This window comes from Gymnogyps californianus, chromosome 17, assembly GCF_018139145.2.
Source record: "Gymnogyps californianus isolate 813 chromosome 17, ASM1813914v2, whole genome shotgun sequence".
Classification (NCBI taxonomy): Eukaryota; Metazoa; Chordata; class Aves; order Accipitriformes; family Cathartidae; genus Gymnogyps; species Gymnogyps californianus.
This window is the reverse complement of record NC_059487.1, coordinates 9,266,963-9,283,856: the sequence shown is the minus strand read 5'-3', so window position 1 is coordinate 9,283,856 and position 16,894 is coordinate 9,266,963. Positions and strand designations below refer to the sequence as shown.

At 48.2% G+C, this 16,894-nt stretch overlaps 1 protein-coding gene across 2 annotated transcripts; it reads left to right on the top strand.

The window, feature by feature from the left end:
• Positions 1-370: 370 nt before the first annotated feature.
• SALL4 (spalt like transcription factor 4) lies at positions 371-15,635 on the top strand. Of its 2 annotated transcripts, XR_007767409.1 has the most exons (5): positions 371-480; positions 8,905-11,439; positions 12,095-12,402; positions 13,499-14,682; positions 15,083-15,635. XR_007767409.1 is itself a non-coding variant. In XM_050907127.1 (4 exons), the coding sequence occupies exons 1-4, from the start codon at positions 411-413 to the stop codon at positions 13,919-13,921; spliced, it is 3,336 nt and encodes a 1,111-aa protein (XP_050763084.1). In that variant the 5' UTR covers positions 371-410; the 3' UTR covers positions 13,922-15,635. The 2 variants fall into 2 exon arrangements, 1 of the variants encoding a protein (XP_050763084.1); XM_050907127.1 differs by having other exon boundaries at positions 13,499-15,635.
• Positions 15,636-16,894: the final 1,259 nt, after the last annotated feature.

The following is a 16,894-nucleotide window of genomic DNA, read 5'->3' as shown; positions in this document are numbered from 1 at the left end:
GGTATTGTCCCTCGCCAGCCCAGCAAGTCGGGCTGCCGGCTTGTTTGTTTACTCTCAGAGGTGGATCCTGCCCCCCTCGCTGCCCGCGGAGCGCTGCCCGGGGGCGGCCCCGGCCCCCGGCGGGACGCACGCCTTTGTCGCCCGCACGGCCGGGCCGGGCCGGGCCGGGACTACATCGCCCAGCGTGCCCCGCTGCGCCCTGATCAATGGACCTTATTTGAATAATCTGTGAGCCCTTGGACTCAGGCCAATCAGCTGTCAGGGACCCATGATAAATCGCAATGCATTATTGATAATCATAATTACTCTGACATGCGCATTCCGCCCAATGGGGGTAATTTCCCAACTCTAGGAATTTGTTGTGAAGAGGAAAATAATTGCTACTATTTTGCTCCCGATGCTGGTGCACCATGTCGCGACGGAAGCAGGCGAAGCCCCAGCACATCAACTCCGAGGAGCAGCCCCCAGATGCTGCAAGTGGTAAGGCGCAAAGGAGGGCGCGGAGCCGCGGCGGGTCCCAACTTTCCTGATGCGCGGAGGCGGCGGCCGGGGCGGCGAGGGGCGCTTGCCGGGGGGGCTTTTTCCACCCTCGTGCTTCACCCCGCGCTCTTTTCCCCCCACGGGCTCTGCCAGGAGCCCGACTCCCCGCTCCCCGCAGGCTTTTTGGGGCATTTAAATCCCCGCGCCCCTGCGGAGCCGCAGCGCGGTGTTGTTCCGCGGGGCTGAGCGGGGGGCACCGGCCCCTCGGTATTTCCCGGGGGGTGGGGGGTGCTCGGCTCTGGGCCGCTGTGGGGCGCAGATCTGCGCGGAGCGCGGTGCTGCCCGAGGGATCCCTCGCCCTGCCCGGCTGGCGGCCCCCCGATGTCCCGCACCCGCCCCCCGCCGTTCCGCGGAGCCTGCGCCGGCCCCCGCATGGGGGGCGCGGGGCTGCACCGGCCCCGCTGCCGCTGCGGTCGGGGTGCAGCCTCATGGGAGGTGAACCCCAAAGCCTCCCTAAGGCGGAGGAGATTGGGGGGGGGGAGCAAACGGGGTGGGGGGGAGAGGAAGGAATTGCGAGCAGTCTTCGCAGGGGTAGGAAATGGCTCGAGTTTGCTTTCCCTGATCTATTTAACACTTTCTTGATAGTTATATGAGGATTTTGGGGGGCTTAAAAAAAAAAGGCAAACAAACCAAACCAAAAAAACCCCGCTCGGACTATTTTTGTTGGAGATCACAATCGCCCTGGACCTTTTGTAGCTTGACCTCCAGCCATCTTTGATTTCCGACTTCCTAAAATAACTCCGGTGAGCTAATGTGGGGTGAGCGTGAGCGCTTTGTATTTGGGTGGTGCGGGGGATTTCGCTACCGCAGATCGCTGTCCCTCCTTTTAGGGGAGCTCGCAGCCCTTTGCCTTGCTAAGGGAAGAGGAAAGTATAAATTTGCGCTCAAATTAGCCCAGAACTCCCGGTGGGGGTGGGCGTGCAGGGGAAGGGGTGGAGGGGGCACTCGCTTGCCGCTGCCCCCCACGGGAGCGGGGAAGGGTCGGGGCTGCCGGAGCGTGCCCGGCTTTCCTCGACGGAGCGGCATCTTCCCGCAGCCGGGCTGCGGGGCGGCTGGCAGCTCCCCGGGCTCCGGTGCGGGCTCTCCCCTCGCTATTAACGCCCTTGGTGCGGCGGAGCTGGGGAAGCTCCCGCGGTGACCGTCCTGCTCCGAAACGAGAGGGAAGAGGGCACGTCCCGGGTGGGGAAGGGGAGGCTGGCGGTGAGCTGACCTGGGCTGCGTTTGTTAGGAGTTGTTGTGGTCGTTGTGCCCCAACGCTTCTGTACGTTCCCCAAGAACTTTCTTTGGGTTCTCTGCTTTCCTAAGGGAGTAGTTTTGTGTGGGGTTTTTCCATCCCTAGAACTGATCAATACAAATGCACGTTACAGGAGCTGCTTATTCCCGGCCCGCAGGAGGTTTCAGGCTCTTAATTTTTTTCCTCCTCCCCCCCCCCTCTTCTTTGAGTCGAAATGTGCAATTGTTGGGTCCGGTTAATGGTGACTTAAGAAACAGCAAGCTGGCCAGAAGGCAATAAATCCCATGTTTAATGCATGACTGTTTTCCTTTGTGCATATGGTTAGGTTGGGGGATGGAGGTGATGTTTCCACATGTAAATCTCTGCCCACTGCTGGAAAGCCACCTCCGGGTCTGCGCTGAAACAAAAGGGTTAATAACTCCTGATGCGGCCCGCTTGGGGCGGGGGAGGTGTGCAGGGAGGGGAGGAGAGGAGCACACACCGTGCTCTCCGGGGCAATGGCCAGCTGCTTTTTTGTTGTTGGGGCTTTTTTCCGCGCCCCCCCCCCCCCTCCTCTTTTAACAACAAAACCCTGGATGGAAATCCCTCCGGGAGCCGGGGCAGCGATTGCACAGGCCGGGGGGACCAGGCGAAGCTCTCGCCCCGCCGGGGGGGGGGGGGGGGGGGGCTTCTCCTGCCGCCTCGGATGGGGCCGTCTTTTGTGGGTCGTGGGCCTCTGGCGGGGCCGGGGGGAGCGGGGGGGCCGGAGCTGCCGTGCGCCGCCCCGCGGCCGCGCTCTGCCGGGACCCTCCGCTGCGGCCCGGGGGCAACGGCGGGGGCCGCCCGGAGGCGGCGGCCGGTGCAGGTCCCCACACTGAAACCCCGTCCTGCGTGATCTCCGTTTCTGCTTTCAGAAATAGAAATCGTGGCTGCGGCTCCGATGGCTCTTATCGTCCGCAGATCTCCAAAATAGTCTTGATATTCCCCGCTCCAGGTGTGCCCGTAAATAACAAGTGATGAAGCTGCATAACAAAGTCGAAATACCGCAGGGATTTGTCTGGGACATTATCGAGTATATGCATAATCGTAATAATAAAATCAAGCCCTTATCTCCTCTTTTGCAAGTGTTCCTTTTTTTGCAAAGCGATTTGGGACCCACCTCTGTGAACAATGCAGCGTGTTAAGAAACGGTTCTGCTAACCTGGTGATCAATTAACAGGTCAAAAAATCAGCAGGTGGTCACTGGAGGATAATACTACATACTGAAAATTAGCATTTTCACAAAGGGACTGAAAATGCCCATTGTGCTGGATTGCTGCCATTAAAAATCTGATTCATTCTTAAAAATACAGTATCAAACTGCAACTTTTTCTCAGGGCAAAACTGGAGGTTTCCTCTATTTAAATCCCCGGTTCGTGCTTTGAGCTCTGCAGAAGTGGAGAGGGGGGTGTTTAACGAGGCAACCCAAGTTTTGTGGTGGTTTTCTTTATTTTATTTTTATTTGAGGTTGCCCGAAGCTTCTGCTGGTGGGGAAGGCTGGCCTGGCCTGGCCTGGCCGGCCGGGGGCGGAGGGGCGGCGGGGTAGGGTAGGGTAGCACAGCATCCCCCCGGCCGTGCCATGGGCTGCGCAGCCGGGGTGTTGCACCGGTGTGAAGGGCGAGAGGGTGCCTGGGAGCCGGGGGGGAGGGGGGGCGGGAGGGGGCGATGCCCGGCTTGTTTTTCCTTTTACGTAAGTGAAACATTATATTGGTTGTAGTGATGAAGCCCTTTTGCTGGGCTCGGCGGCATGTGACGTTTTGACAGAGCTGCTGCTCTAACCTTTGCCTCCTCCTGCTTGCTGTGGGTGGTAAGTTGATGTCAGGCTTACAATTAGGACTCTCATGCAATTGACCTTGGCAGCGGGGTTTGTGCCGTTTAGCTCGGTCTTAAACACTGTACTAGTGTTAAGTGTGGTCCGGGGCCGCCGCCTTTAGAGTTGCGGGCCGCGCCGGTGGGAGGACCGGCCGCCGCGGAGGCACCGCCGCCGAGCAGGTAGGGCCGAGGGCGGGCGGCCTCCGGTGCTGCTGCTTCTGGGGGGAAGCCTCTGCTTTTTGGTTGTTGTTATTGCTTTATCTTGAAGCGGGCTGGAGAAACGCCCTTCGCTTAAAAAAAAAAAAGTCATTGTAACGGGTGAACGTCGGGGTTGCTCGTTCAGCTCAGGTGGATGCCGGTGGCGGGGGGGAGGCTGAGCGGGGCCAGCCCCGGCCGTGCTCCCCGGGGTTGGCCCCGCCTGGCAGCACCGCCCGGGGGCGGCCGGTTCCCCGCGCGGGCCGGGCAGAGCGGCGGGGCCGGGGCGGGCAGCGCAGGGCGTGAGTGCCCTCCACCGACCGGCCCCGCACTCGCCCGCGCCGGGAGCTGCCTGCGCGACGGGCTGCGGGGGCGCGGGGCGGCAGGTAACCGGCAGGCGTTTTGGGAAGGGGCGTCCAGAAAGCCGGCTGCTTGCCCGCCCTTTCGGGCGACCGCGGGAGGTGACGGCGCGGGGAGCGGGGCTGCGGGGGCCTGCTGGGGCGGCTGCAGCCGGCGCCCTGTCCTCCGTTTGAAGCCGGTGCCTCCGATCGTAACTTTTCCTGCGTGTTTGAACGCTTTTCTTGCTCCTCAGAAGCGTTTATTCACGACAGTTTACTCTGTCCTTGGCCGAATGTTTCTCTGGAATAGGTGGATAATCGAAAGGCTGACTCAGTAGGTAGATAATAAAATTAGAGCCTTGAGAGAGGTTCTCTGTCAAGAAAGCACGTGAAATCCTGATTGTTAGGTGTAACACGTTTCTGGCTCCTTCTTGGGTAGAAAAATGCTGCTGATAAATTCAGTGTAGAAAACATCAAGGCCTTTGGAATATTTCTGTAAGTTATCAGTCGTGCATTTTGCTTACACAAAGTGCTTTTGTCATAGTTACAGTTAAAGAAAATGCTTTAAACGGTGTTTTATAGTGGGAGAAGAAGGGAAATTATGGACCGTTTAAAGTTCTTGGAGGTCCTAGTTTTTCAGCTGGGAAAAAAATCGGGGAAGCACGATGCCTGAGAGCAACAGGGAGCTGATGACAGAGGTTTTCACGTTTAGGACTGGAGTGGATACTTGCTAATCCTTCATGAGTTAATTTTAACTGGGGAAGTGCATGGTTATGTTAATGTTAAAGTAAAAATAGTTGATCAAATGTAGTCTGTGGAAAAATTAAGCTCACCAAAGGTATTAAACTCTTGGGAAAAAAAAAATGGGGGGGGGGGGCTCTGACCATTTCCTCCCAGTTCAAGTGAAATACAATTTTGTCGCAGTTGGGAAAAAAAAGTCACTAATTGCTCAGATGAGTGGTAGACGAGCAGCACTCTTTTTGAAATCACATCAAACCAGACAAGACTTATTTCACTCCTTTTTTACTGGTTCCCTTAAAAAAAAAAAAAATAATTCGAGCTGAGTGGATTTTATCAGCCTTCCTTGTCGATGACCGCCTTGTCCTACACAATAGTGGATTTTTTCCATCCATTTGCCAGTGATTCAATCTAACCCCCCTGCTGGGTTTACTGCATTCTTCTAACTTATTGGATAACTAGATGCTGAGAGATAACATTCCTGAAATTCGGGGGTGGGGAGATAAAAAAAAAAAAAAAAAAACAGTAGAAGTCCTATCCCTGGGAAGCCTTTGGAGAGGGTTAAGTGAAGTGCACAAGCAATTGTTGTGGCAGGGCTCTCCGCTCCTGGGTAAATCCTCATACAGTCTGTGGACAGAGCTGGCTGCCCAGGGAGGTTTCTTTGCAGAGAAAACCCACGATTTCAGACCGTTAAGTTCATGTCGGTGATAACTGCTCCGGGGGGGAGGGCAGGGCAGGGCAGGGCAGCACGGGGGTTTGGGTAAATGAGGTGCTCTGATTGCAGGCTTTTGGTGCTCCTTCGAGGCTGGGGAGAGGATGTAGCTAGAAATCAAGATGAAGAGTTTCAGAGAAGCTGTTGGGTTTTTTAAAGAAACAGTAAATTGCTCCTTTGTTATTCCAGGTACTACACAATAACCAAGCGTCTTGCTTCCACTGACTGTATCTTAAAAAAAAAAAAAACCAAACCATTTTTGAGATAGGGAAAGCTATTATACTCACTTTTTCTAAGGTAGAAGGGAAAATAAGGCATAACTCTTCCCTACTTGTCATGCAGCAAGTTGGTACAAGCTGGGAATTGAATTTATTTGGAGTCCTGAGCTAGTGCCTTACTGTCAGACAGGGGAACTGGAAACTAAAATGTGTGATAGTGGCAGCGAGAGCGGGCAGGGGCAGGGCTGCTAACCTGCCTGCTGCCTGCCTGCCTGCTGCAGGTGCCTTCAATTTACTGGAGTTTCTTCCTCTGAGGTGGCAATTGGTGCTTAAGTCCAGTAAAGTTACCCCTGGAGCTCCTCAGAATTATGAAAATTAGGAGCATGGGCTGTGCTGGAGTTTGGAAAAGAGGGCTTTGAATTTAGCATGGTCTTATCAGTGGAAAAAAAATTGAAGGAACTATGAATGGAAGTGAGATAAATGATCATATGCTTTGAAGCAGTTAAAGTTTGAGGACTTGTCTAGACATAGTTATCCTGGAATAACTCCTTGGGGGTGGGCAACAGTCTGTCATGCAGACATTTCTCCTCCACTTGAAACATTTTGCGTGGCCGCTGCGGAGGTGCAAACTGCAGCGTGAAATGCATGTGCTCATGGAGGAGAGACTGTGGAACAAAGAGCTTTGTGCTTTCTAAAGTAAAACCTAAGGTTATGTTGCAACACGGGGAAACTGTATAGTTGGGCCTGGGAGATTAGTCTGATAAAGCCCTAAATGCTAAAGGATTTGGAAAAGAGGTTTTGATGTTTTAACCTATTCTGTGAAATACCTGTTGGATGGATGGAAATAGTTACGAAAGTAGTCAAGTAAAGACCTCTTGAGTCGGTGTACAGAGTAGTTATGGAAGCTTCTTGTCTTTTCTTCAACACCAGTGCTTTCTTTCCCATTATATCTGCTCAAACTCTTGCAAGGATGAGTTTAAAAACGTCCATTCTTGACCGCAGTTGACCCTGTTTATTGACAAAGTTCTGAATCATGTACTACTTGTGCTTGTATGCAGACTAGGTATCTCTGGATGTTTTTCCATAGCGTTAAATCAACTTTAGACGTATCAATTTAATGATATTTGGGGTGGGAAATGTGTGCTAAAACTATGCTTTTACTCTTGTTTCCTTCACTTGTGGAAGTTGTTTGGGCTGAAGCAGGAGGGGAAAAAAAGTATTTAATTCTCCCTGTTTAGACATGAGGGATCCAAACAGTTTTGATCATAGCTGTGCTGAGAACACCTTTCCTCCCTGTTCAAGGACTTGTAATCCTGAAGTGTGCGTGATTAACAGAATTGCATGCATATAGATTGGGATTTATTGCTCTGCAGACTATAGCATAACAGGCCAATGATACTTGCGGGTTTTTAATTGATGAAGTTTTTTGGTTTTTAAGAAAAAACTTTCATGTTCATTTTCCGTCACTCAACACTAAACAGTTGAAGTTTGATTTGTTGAATATACATATAATACCCTTGTTATGCTAATAAATGTCAAGATTTGCAGTATCCTCCCTTACAGAGCTTTTACACTGCCCTGAAACAGTAAGTCAATGTGCTTGAGTTGTTGCTTGGACATGCTTCCCCTCCACCCTGCCATGTACAGGATATACACATGTATCAGATGTGTGGTTCAGTTACACCTTTAAAATGAAAGCCGCAAATAGCTCCTGTGCTTGCAGAGTCTTCAGTTCCCCTTGTAAAATGGTGTGGGCTAGTAACATGGAACCAGAGCCGAATTACTGGAGATGCAAAAGCTGAATAGAAGAGATCTCGTAATACAAATTCTCAATTGTGGTTGAGGTCTGCAGTGTGCCCCACTGGGTGTGTGGGAGGGATACTTGGTTACTGCACCCTTGGCGCCCATCAAAATTGGACCGATTACTGTGAGTTACAGGACATTTCACCTGAGGGGGGCTGTAATACATCTGCAGTCCTTCCCGCTTCCCCCTCAGCTGTATGAGCCACAAGTTTTACCTCCTGAACGCTCCTGCCTCCCATGCCCCGAATGCTTGCCCGCCTCGAGCTGGGTGTGAGTTTGTTGTGTGAAGGATGGCTAGACTGAGCAAAAACATCCTGTTTTGGTTTAGAATTTCTCTTAACCTCTCTTCCCGTTCTGATATTTCCCTGAATGATATTTTTTTTTGTCCATGTGCAAATTATGCTCAGTCTAATCTGTGGGGCGCTGGTGGAGGGAGGGCAGGAGTGGACTTGCAGACCAGCTTTGCTTTCCGTCCCCCTCCCTAAAAGCGGGTGAGTTGCGGATGCAGCTAAACAGGGTGTCCTGAGCGGGTCTGAAATGATGTCGTGTGTTTTGCAAGTGGGACTTGTTGCTTAGCTGTCTAATAATCATGAGTATCAATGTAGGCTCATACCTGTGTGTGGGGTTCTGTAAGTTAATCATCTTTTCTTTACTACTGTGGCTTTTTAGAGGTTTTTTATGTGAGCGTGCTTTTGAAGTATTTAAAAGCTAATATTGGACTTACTTTTGCTTTTGTCAGCCCTCTTCGGTAGTAATTACTTCTATAATGGCGGGGTGAATGTCATTTAATAGATCAGTGTACGATTAAGAACTGCTCTGAAGTTCCTGTGTTAACAACCTTGCATGAATTTCTGAGAGAAGGTTAACAAAGGAATTATAAACTGAAGTACGAACACAAAATAAGCTTATGTAATGTTTTGCTCAGTGTTACGATGCTTTCTCTCTCTTCCTTGGGTCGTGTTCCTTTTAAGCTGTTTTGCAGGTGCTAGCTGCCTTGCTGCACTGTTACCTTTTTACCTGTATAAAGGGATTTGCGATAAACCTCTTTCCATTGAGCCTTGTGAGATTCCTTTCATATTATTGTTTTTATTGAAAACAGAACCGAAATGCAGATTTCTTTGGGGCTGCAAATGAATTGGCAGCAAAACAAAGAGCAGGACTTCAGATTGATCTGCAAACTTGATTCCAGTGTCTTGTATCTTTAACTTGCAGTTCAGGTGAAGTCGGTGATCTTAAGAATAGGAAATACTCGGTCTAAATCTAGCTATTAATAATATGACTTTCTTTTATTTTAAGGGAGTCCACAAGACGCCCCAGGTGACGGAGATGGTGAAATGAGTTCCAAAAGGTGCCGCACGGAGGAGACTAAAATCTGTGAGAAATGCTGTGCAGAATTCTTTGATCTCTCTGAATTCCTTGAGCATAAGAAAAATTGCACTAAAAATCCACCTGTTCTAATCATGAATGACAGTGAGGGAACAGTACCCCCTGAAAGCTTCTCTGAAGCTTCTCTAGGGAGCTTTCCAAGTGATCGAATGGATAGCAGGACACGCAAGGACATTCAGGCAAAGGGCTGCACTGGCTCTATGGAAAAGAGAGAAGGAAAAATGGATGCTGAATCGGTAGGAGGAATGTACCTTAAAATAGAACCCCCTGTCACACCTGCGGCTCCTGGGCTAAGCTATCTACCAAAATCCAAAGTACCAAACACTAATGTGACTTTGCAGACGATACGTGGCACTAAAGTGGCTGTGAACCAGCGGACCTCCGATGCCATCTCTTCTTCAGCAGCCAGTTTTAATGCTATCCCCATGATCCTGGAGCAGCTTGTGTGTTTGCAGCAGCAGCAACTCCAGCAAATTCAGCTGACGGAGCAAATTCGCATTCAGATTGCCATGATGGCTCCCCATGCCCTGCATCCTTCTATAGCAGCTGCTACTGATCCACTAAAAGCTCTGGGCGCTCACATGTCTCAGCAGCTGTCGGCTGCTGTTGCTTTAATCGGACAAAAAGCTGGAAGCCAGAGCCTATCACTGGAATCCTTGAAGCAAGGAAAACTACCTCATTCTAACACTGGCGTTGCGGCCGCCAGCTCGCTGGCTGCTGGGCTTTCCTCCTCCTTCCCCTTGAAGCCAGAGGCAAGCAGAAGCCTCCCCGGCTCCATTTCTCGGTTCCCAAATCCTTTGCTACCTCAGTCCTCCAACTCCGTCATCTTCCAAAATCCACTTTCGGCCGTTTCTTCTGTAATAGATTCCTCAAAGAAGGGGAAGGGAAAACCTCCCAATATTAGCGTGTCTGAAAGCAAACCGAATGCAGAAGAGCCGCTCTTCAAACACAAGTGTAAATTCTGTGGCAAGGTCTTTGGCAATGACAGTGCCCTGCAGATTCACCTCCGTTCCCACACCGGTGAAAGACCCTACAAGTGTAACATTTGTGGTAACCGCTTCACAACCAAAGGAAACCTTAAAGTGCATTTTCAGCGTCACAAAGACAAATACCCCCACATAAAGATGAATCCTTACCCGGTTCCTGAGCACCTGGACAATGTTCCCACTAGCACTGGAATCCCGTATGGGATGTCTGTGCCACTGGATGAGTCTAACCTAATTGTGGATAGCAAACCTCTCCTAACAACTCTGCCTACCTCTGCGGCCACCAGTGCGCCTCAGACCGTCTCCAACCTAGCAGGCATTAAGGAGTCTCTGCCTGGTACGTTCTCCAGTGACCTGCAGTCAAGGCCTTCTCCAGAAAGTGAGGGTGGCTCTTCCTCATCAGGGGTGGTCGGTCATGAATCGGGAACAGAGCAGAGCTTGAGTTCACCACAAGCTACCTGCAGCGTGAGCATCTTCCATGTAAGTGGGTCAAACGAGCAAGGCTCAGAAACATCGAAGCTTCAGCAACTGGTCGAAAATATCGACAAATCCACTGCTGACCCCAACGAGTGCCTGATCTGTCACAGAGTGCTGAGCTGCCAGAGTTCACTCAAAATGCATTATCGTACTCACACTGGAGAGAGGCCATTCAAGTGTAAAATCTGTGGCCGTGCCTTCTCCACTAAAGGGAACCTTAAAACTCATTATGGTGTCCACCGGGCCAATACTCCTTTGAAGATGCAACATTCGTGTCCTATTTGCCAGAAGAAGTTTACAAATGCAGTTGTGTTGCAGCAGCATATCCGCATGCATATGGGGGGACAAATACCCAATACACCAATGCCAGAAAACACCTGCGACAATACTGATGGGGATCCTACTGTGGCTGAGAAGAACGGAGATGCCAGTCGCCCAGATGAGACCGTGGAAAGCATAGAGATGGAAGAGGACCTGGACTCTCAGGATGGCCCTAGGAGTTCTTCAAAACCTCCTACTCCGTACGATGCACAATCAGAATCACCAGCCACAGCAGCCACTTTCTCTGGTATTGCAGCACTGGAGAATCAAATGAAGATCGTCAACTCTGCTTTGAACTTGCAGCGGCAAAGCAGCTTGAAGTCTAGTGACAATGGCTCAGCAGAAAGTGATGGCATGACAAATGATTCGTCTTCTGTGGCAGGAGATCCAGATTATCAGAACGGCAGGAGTCCTGCTGCCTCCGAGTCTGCATCGCTCCAGGCTCTGTCCCCAGCCAACAGCCAAGCTGAGAGTGTAAGGTCAAAGTCACCTAGCTTCAACAATCAAGAAGATACAGGCACAGGAAATAAATCAGAGGGTCCTGAGAACGCCCCTGCAGAAATGGAAGGGGTTGTTGGTGCTTTGGATTTAACTTATGGCAATATTGGTCGAAAGGTCATTAAAGAAGAACCTGGGTTACACTTTGCAAATGGAGAATATGGTGAGTAATATGAAATACGGGCAATAACTTGGGGTAGGGTAGTAGGACTGGAGGAAATACATCTCTAAAAGGACAAACAGGAGGCAAAACCTCCTCAGCTTTCCCCTCTTCCTTCTCCTCTTAGGATAGGGGCATATGCCCTGTAAAGTTTTCCTGACTCAGACTCAAAATTCAACAAAATTCAAAGACTTAAGTGCTGTCATCTCCTGCAAGGGGTAGCATAGAGGTCCTTAAAATAAATAGAGGCTGTGCACTTACTATCTTTTATGGGCTCACCTGATTCCTCCCTATAGCTCTCTAAAGATACAAGTTTGTTTCATGGAAAACTGCTTAACCCAAGAATGTGACATTAAAACTCTGGAATCTTTTGTGGGGTTTTTGAGCTCTTTAGCATTGAGGCTAATGTTGATCTAAATTTGACCTGAAAGTGAGACTCTAACTCGTAAGCTCACCAACAAAAATAGGGATGAACTGATTTCTTTCGGAGCATCCTAGCAAGTGTAATAGCAGCCCTACCACGTGTCTTTGGAGGGCTCTGCAGGCATGCTCTTCAGGCACGTGCAGCTCCAAAGGCAGGGCCTCTGGTATCTTAGCCAGACTTAAGCTTGGAAGCAGAAGGAGGTTGGGATAAACGTTATTTGTGCTTTCTTTCCAGGTCGAAGTAGTATTCCAGCTGCTTTTGTTAGAGCCCCACCAGCCCTCATAAAAATGGAGATGCCCAGCGAGCGTCCCATTAGCACTAGCCATTTCATTGGCCCACCAGCTCTCTCCCCTGGTGTTGCCCCTCTCCTTGTGCCACGACCGAAATTCTGCCGTCCCGCCAAACAGCACATCTGCACTACGTGTGGGAAGAACTTCTCCTCTGCCAGCGCCCTTCAGATTCATGAACGGACCCATACTGGTGAAAAGCCATTTGCCTGCACCATCTGTGGGAGAGCCTTCACAACAAAAGGAAACCTGAAGGTAAGTCGTCTCTTATGTTGTGATCCCCTTTGTTGGGGGAAGTCATACCAGAGAGGGAAAGACTATTGCTAGTATTTGTCCTGCCTTTGGGGACAACTTTGATTTTCTTTTAGTTCCTCAAATGGTTATCTTTGACTTTCGTCTCTCCTTCCTGAGTTTCTTCACACAACTTGCTAAACAGTGTACGGAGATCACCCGCAGAAGTCTTTGCTACTGTCCTTGGCTTTCCTTTTTGGATGGTAGGGAAGGCTTAGCCCTTATTAAGCAGATTGCTTTATTTTCATTTGGATTTGGATGTGTCAAGACATGAACATTTCATAGACTGAATGCTACAAAATGATGCCTACAGAATACATGCATTACACTGCACCGCTTGAAACACCATGCAGGACGAGGAGGGATAAAACTGAGAGGATAATCCTGAGATGACACAAAGCACTTGGGGATTGTATCTAAGCACTTGGTGAAGAAGTGCTGCAAGTCTGTCCTTATTGTCAGATTAATCCATTTGCCCTGTAAGGGACTTGCAGCTCCCTCACTCACACAGAGGCTTCTCACTTCCCATGAGAACCTCTTCAGGGTCTTCAGTCCTCTTGTGTAAATGCTGATGGGGAGGGAAAATACTCTGCAGTTTGTGAGGAGTCACTTGCTGGAAGCACTAGCGGTATGTTTGTGGTGTGGAAGACTTTAGCTTAGGTGTAACCTCTCTTCCAAATTCCTTGGTGAGTTTTCTTGCATTAACTAGTATTTTTTTCAGTGTAGTCTGTTCACAGCAAATAATGTGGCTTTTATTTTTGGGGGGTAGAGGGGCATCTTTGCCAACACCACTTACAATAAGTGTAAAAACACAGTCCTACAAGCACTTCAGCAGTAAACGATAGAGCCATGGTAATGTCAGGCTGTAGAATGACTGTATCTTACACATGCCAGGAAGAGAACAAAGACAAGAACTAGCCAGCTTAAATACTTACCTGAATGCAAATGGAGCATACCTGACTTCTTGTGAGCAACTTGGCTGTAAGCAAAGTGGAACTTGGGTATACCATAAAAGAACTGCATTATTAACGATTCTCTTTACTTTCTTCCCCTCTGGAAGGTCCATGTAGGAACTCACATGTGGAATAACTCTGCCAGGCGGGGAAGAAGGCTTTCAATTGATAACCCCATGGCTCTGCTGGGGAATGATCCCAAGAAGGTATCTGAAATGTTTCCAAAGGATATAATGCCTCCTTCAGTGAGCATTGACCCCACAGTATGGAATCAGTATGCAGCGGTACTCAGCAATGGCATAGCAATGAAGACTAATGAGATCTCGGTGATCCAGAGTGGTGGCTTACCTACCCTTCCAGTCACCATTGGGGGTGGTTCGGCAATAAATACTGCTACGGTCTCCAAAATAGATGGCACCCAGTCTGGGACTGGTTCTGATACGGAGAAGGCCAGTGGTGCTGCTGCAGACAATGTGCCAAAACACCAGTTCCCTCACTTCATGGAGGAGAACAAAATTGCTGTTAGTTAAAAACTCTAGTGAAGTTGACGTACAGAAAGAACAAAAATATATATATACACAAACATATATTTTTAAGAGATTCCACTTCAGCCTCCTATTTTCCTATTGACGTGCAAATGATTTTATGGTTGTCTTTGTAAGAGTTGCCCAGAGTACAATCATGATATTGCTTTGCAAATAGTAAATAATAAAGAGTAGGATTTCCTTCTATTTGGAAAGATGCGGGTCTTGCAAAGTAGTTCTTGCGTGTGACTTTAATGTGTACAGCCTTACAGAAGTTTCTACAACTTGAAATTCCAAAGGTTAGAATATTTACCTCTTTGTTTAGAGTGAAATACTTGGGGGTTTTGAATAGAGTGGAAACAACCTACTGTTGATGGAAAAGCTTCTATTTACTGATGAGAAATGAAAACTATTAATGCGGGTAAATATCCTAGAATGTCTGCCACCCTTTTAGAAATAGTTTTTCTGTTTGGATTTTTGGCTCTGTGTGGTTTCTGAATGTACTTTTTGCTATAATGGCTATAAAAACTACAAAAATTTTTTTTAATTCCTTTTTTGCCTCAGAAGTTCTATGAAAAGAAAGTTGCTGTTTTTCTTTAATCACTGCTTCTAAGGAATTAATTCTCTGTATTGTTGACTGCTGCTTATTTAATACTACTACTAGGACAGTCCTTCAAGTATAGTGCCAAAACTCCTACTTCCAAAGATGTGCAGTTTTTCCTAGATGTTTTATTTCAATACCGAGAGCCCCAAACAAGCATGGGTGGGTATGTATATACTTTTTTTTTTTTCCTCTCTTGAAAGGGAAGACTTGCCTTGGGAAGTCAGGTCTAAAAGCTCTGCAAGGAATCTCAGGTGACTGTTGCAATTAGGCATGGGAACTGGTTTCCTTAGCAAGAGACTTTTTTATTTTTATTTTTTTTTCATTTGGGTAATTTAGAAGATCAGTCTGTGTAAACCTGTATTTAAATATGAAGTATTCATGCTTAGGTTAAATGTTTTGTGGGTTTTTGGATGGCATTCCTGCTCTGGTCATTAAGTTTCTTGGTGGTCTGTGAACTTGCATTCTACCAAAATAGTAATTAATGATCTATGTGTATTGTATGAAGGTTGCTGGGATAGTCATCTGGATTCTAAGTTATCTACCTCATTTTTTTCCTTTTGTAGCTGTAGTGTCTATTTTTCTATTAATGACCACTGTAATGAACTGAGATTCAAGCAGATGCTTCCATGCACTATCTGAAACCAAAACCTGATGTATTAGTGGAAGCACCTGAAGACTTACTGGACTGACCTTTCACTATTCCTCTAACGTCTGCTGGAACTGTATGTGTAATGGGATCTAAACCAGACTGGAAAGTGAGTATTTGGTATGGAAGGACTGAACGATGGAAAGAAGTCTAGTTGTTGACTGCAGGAAATCTTCAAGTCCAGTCTCCGTTGTGGAAGGCCCCAAAAATGCAGATTACCAAAAGTTTGTGTAATGTTGTTGCACCTGATTCTTGCTTATGATCTCTGTATGCCGAGTTGTGCCTTTCCTGCTGGACTTGTAAGTAAGAACATACCAGTACCTGTTTACACTGTAAAATGGATATTGTTACATAGACCATGCAAAAGGCATCCCAATTGTCAAGTTTCTGCATTGTGAATGTATGACTTTTAAGAACTCTGTAGTTTTGAGTATCTACTGATGCGTTTCTGTTGACATTTTGAGAATAAATTTTGGGATGGCTTTTTCACACTTAGTGCTTAAATTTTTCTGGCAAAGCATTTGTCTGCTGAAGAGCAAGTTCTGATAGGCAGCATGCTGTCTCACTCCAGTGACTTTTTAAATCCATGATCTAGGATTATGCTCTAGTTCATTACTTAAACCAACAGAAGCTAGGTAGCAGTGGAGGAGTCTCTAGATCAGTTTCTTGGGAACAGTTGGGGTTTGATGAAGGGATTGGTACTTGCCAGGGATGTTGATTCCCACACTAAAATAGAATGACAGTAATATGTGCAGTAATTCCTGTACTGTGATCACCCTAGAAAGGGGAAGGAATACTAAGTTACCGAATTGCCAGTGCCTGAAGATGCCGGCTGCATAGAAAAATGATAAAGAACTTCCCCTAAAGAGCAAAGGAAAACAGTTCTGAAAACAGCCCTGATAAGTGTTGAGATTCTGATACTCACAACCTAAACTAGCAAATGTATTTTGTGCTTGGGAGGTAACAGTGAAGGAAAATGGTGCACAACCAGTGTACCCTTAAGGTGCACCCTTCAACATCGGTGCTGCCCGATCATGGTGCCCCTTGCACAAGGCTCATACCTGGGAGTGGAAAAAAAGGCAGAAGGGAAACACTTGCTCTCTAGGCTCTACCACAAGCTCTGGAGGAATGAAAAAAGAAGGGGTGGGAAGGGCAGGACCAAGTGTAAAGTGGGCAAAATAAACATAGGAGCAGAAGGAAAGGTAACAACACATGGTGGATTTGTGGGAAGGTGGAAAGCATACAACACTTAAACAACTGCATGCTGTGCGTAGACTAGTTAAAAGCAGCACTACAGTTCCAGGAGGCAAAATATGTGGTGCGAAAGAAGACTTGACCCTTCTCTGCTCGGGGAAACAAAGAGATTATAATCTGAATCACAATGGATGAGGAGTATAGCAAGAGGTCTCTCAGTGGTGATAAGTAAAAATAAACTATACACTCATGCTAGCATGGATACTGTTCTCAAGCACTGACCTATAACCTGCTTTGAGAGCAGTGTTGCTCTGGGTGCCTGGATGGGCTTGCTGCCGGAGCTGCTGCTCTGTCCCTTCAAACTTTGGGCTGGATTTCTGGCTGGTTCCTTACACTGGTGGCGTTGGGCACCCCATGCAGGCTGTGCTGCCTGTGCAGGACTAACTGCAGTACGATGAGCAATGTGGTATGAAAGAGGAGGCGATGGGTTTACAGCAGAGGTGGATCACAGCTGAAGACCTGCCCTAACTGGGAA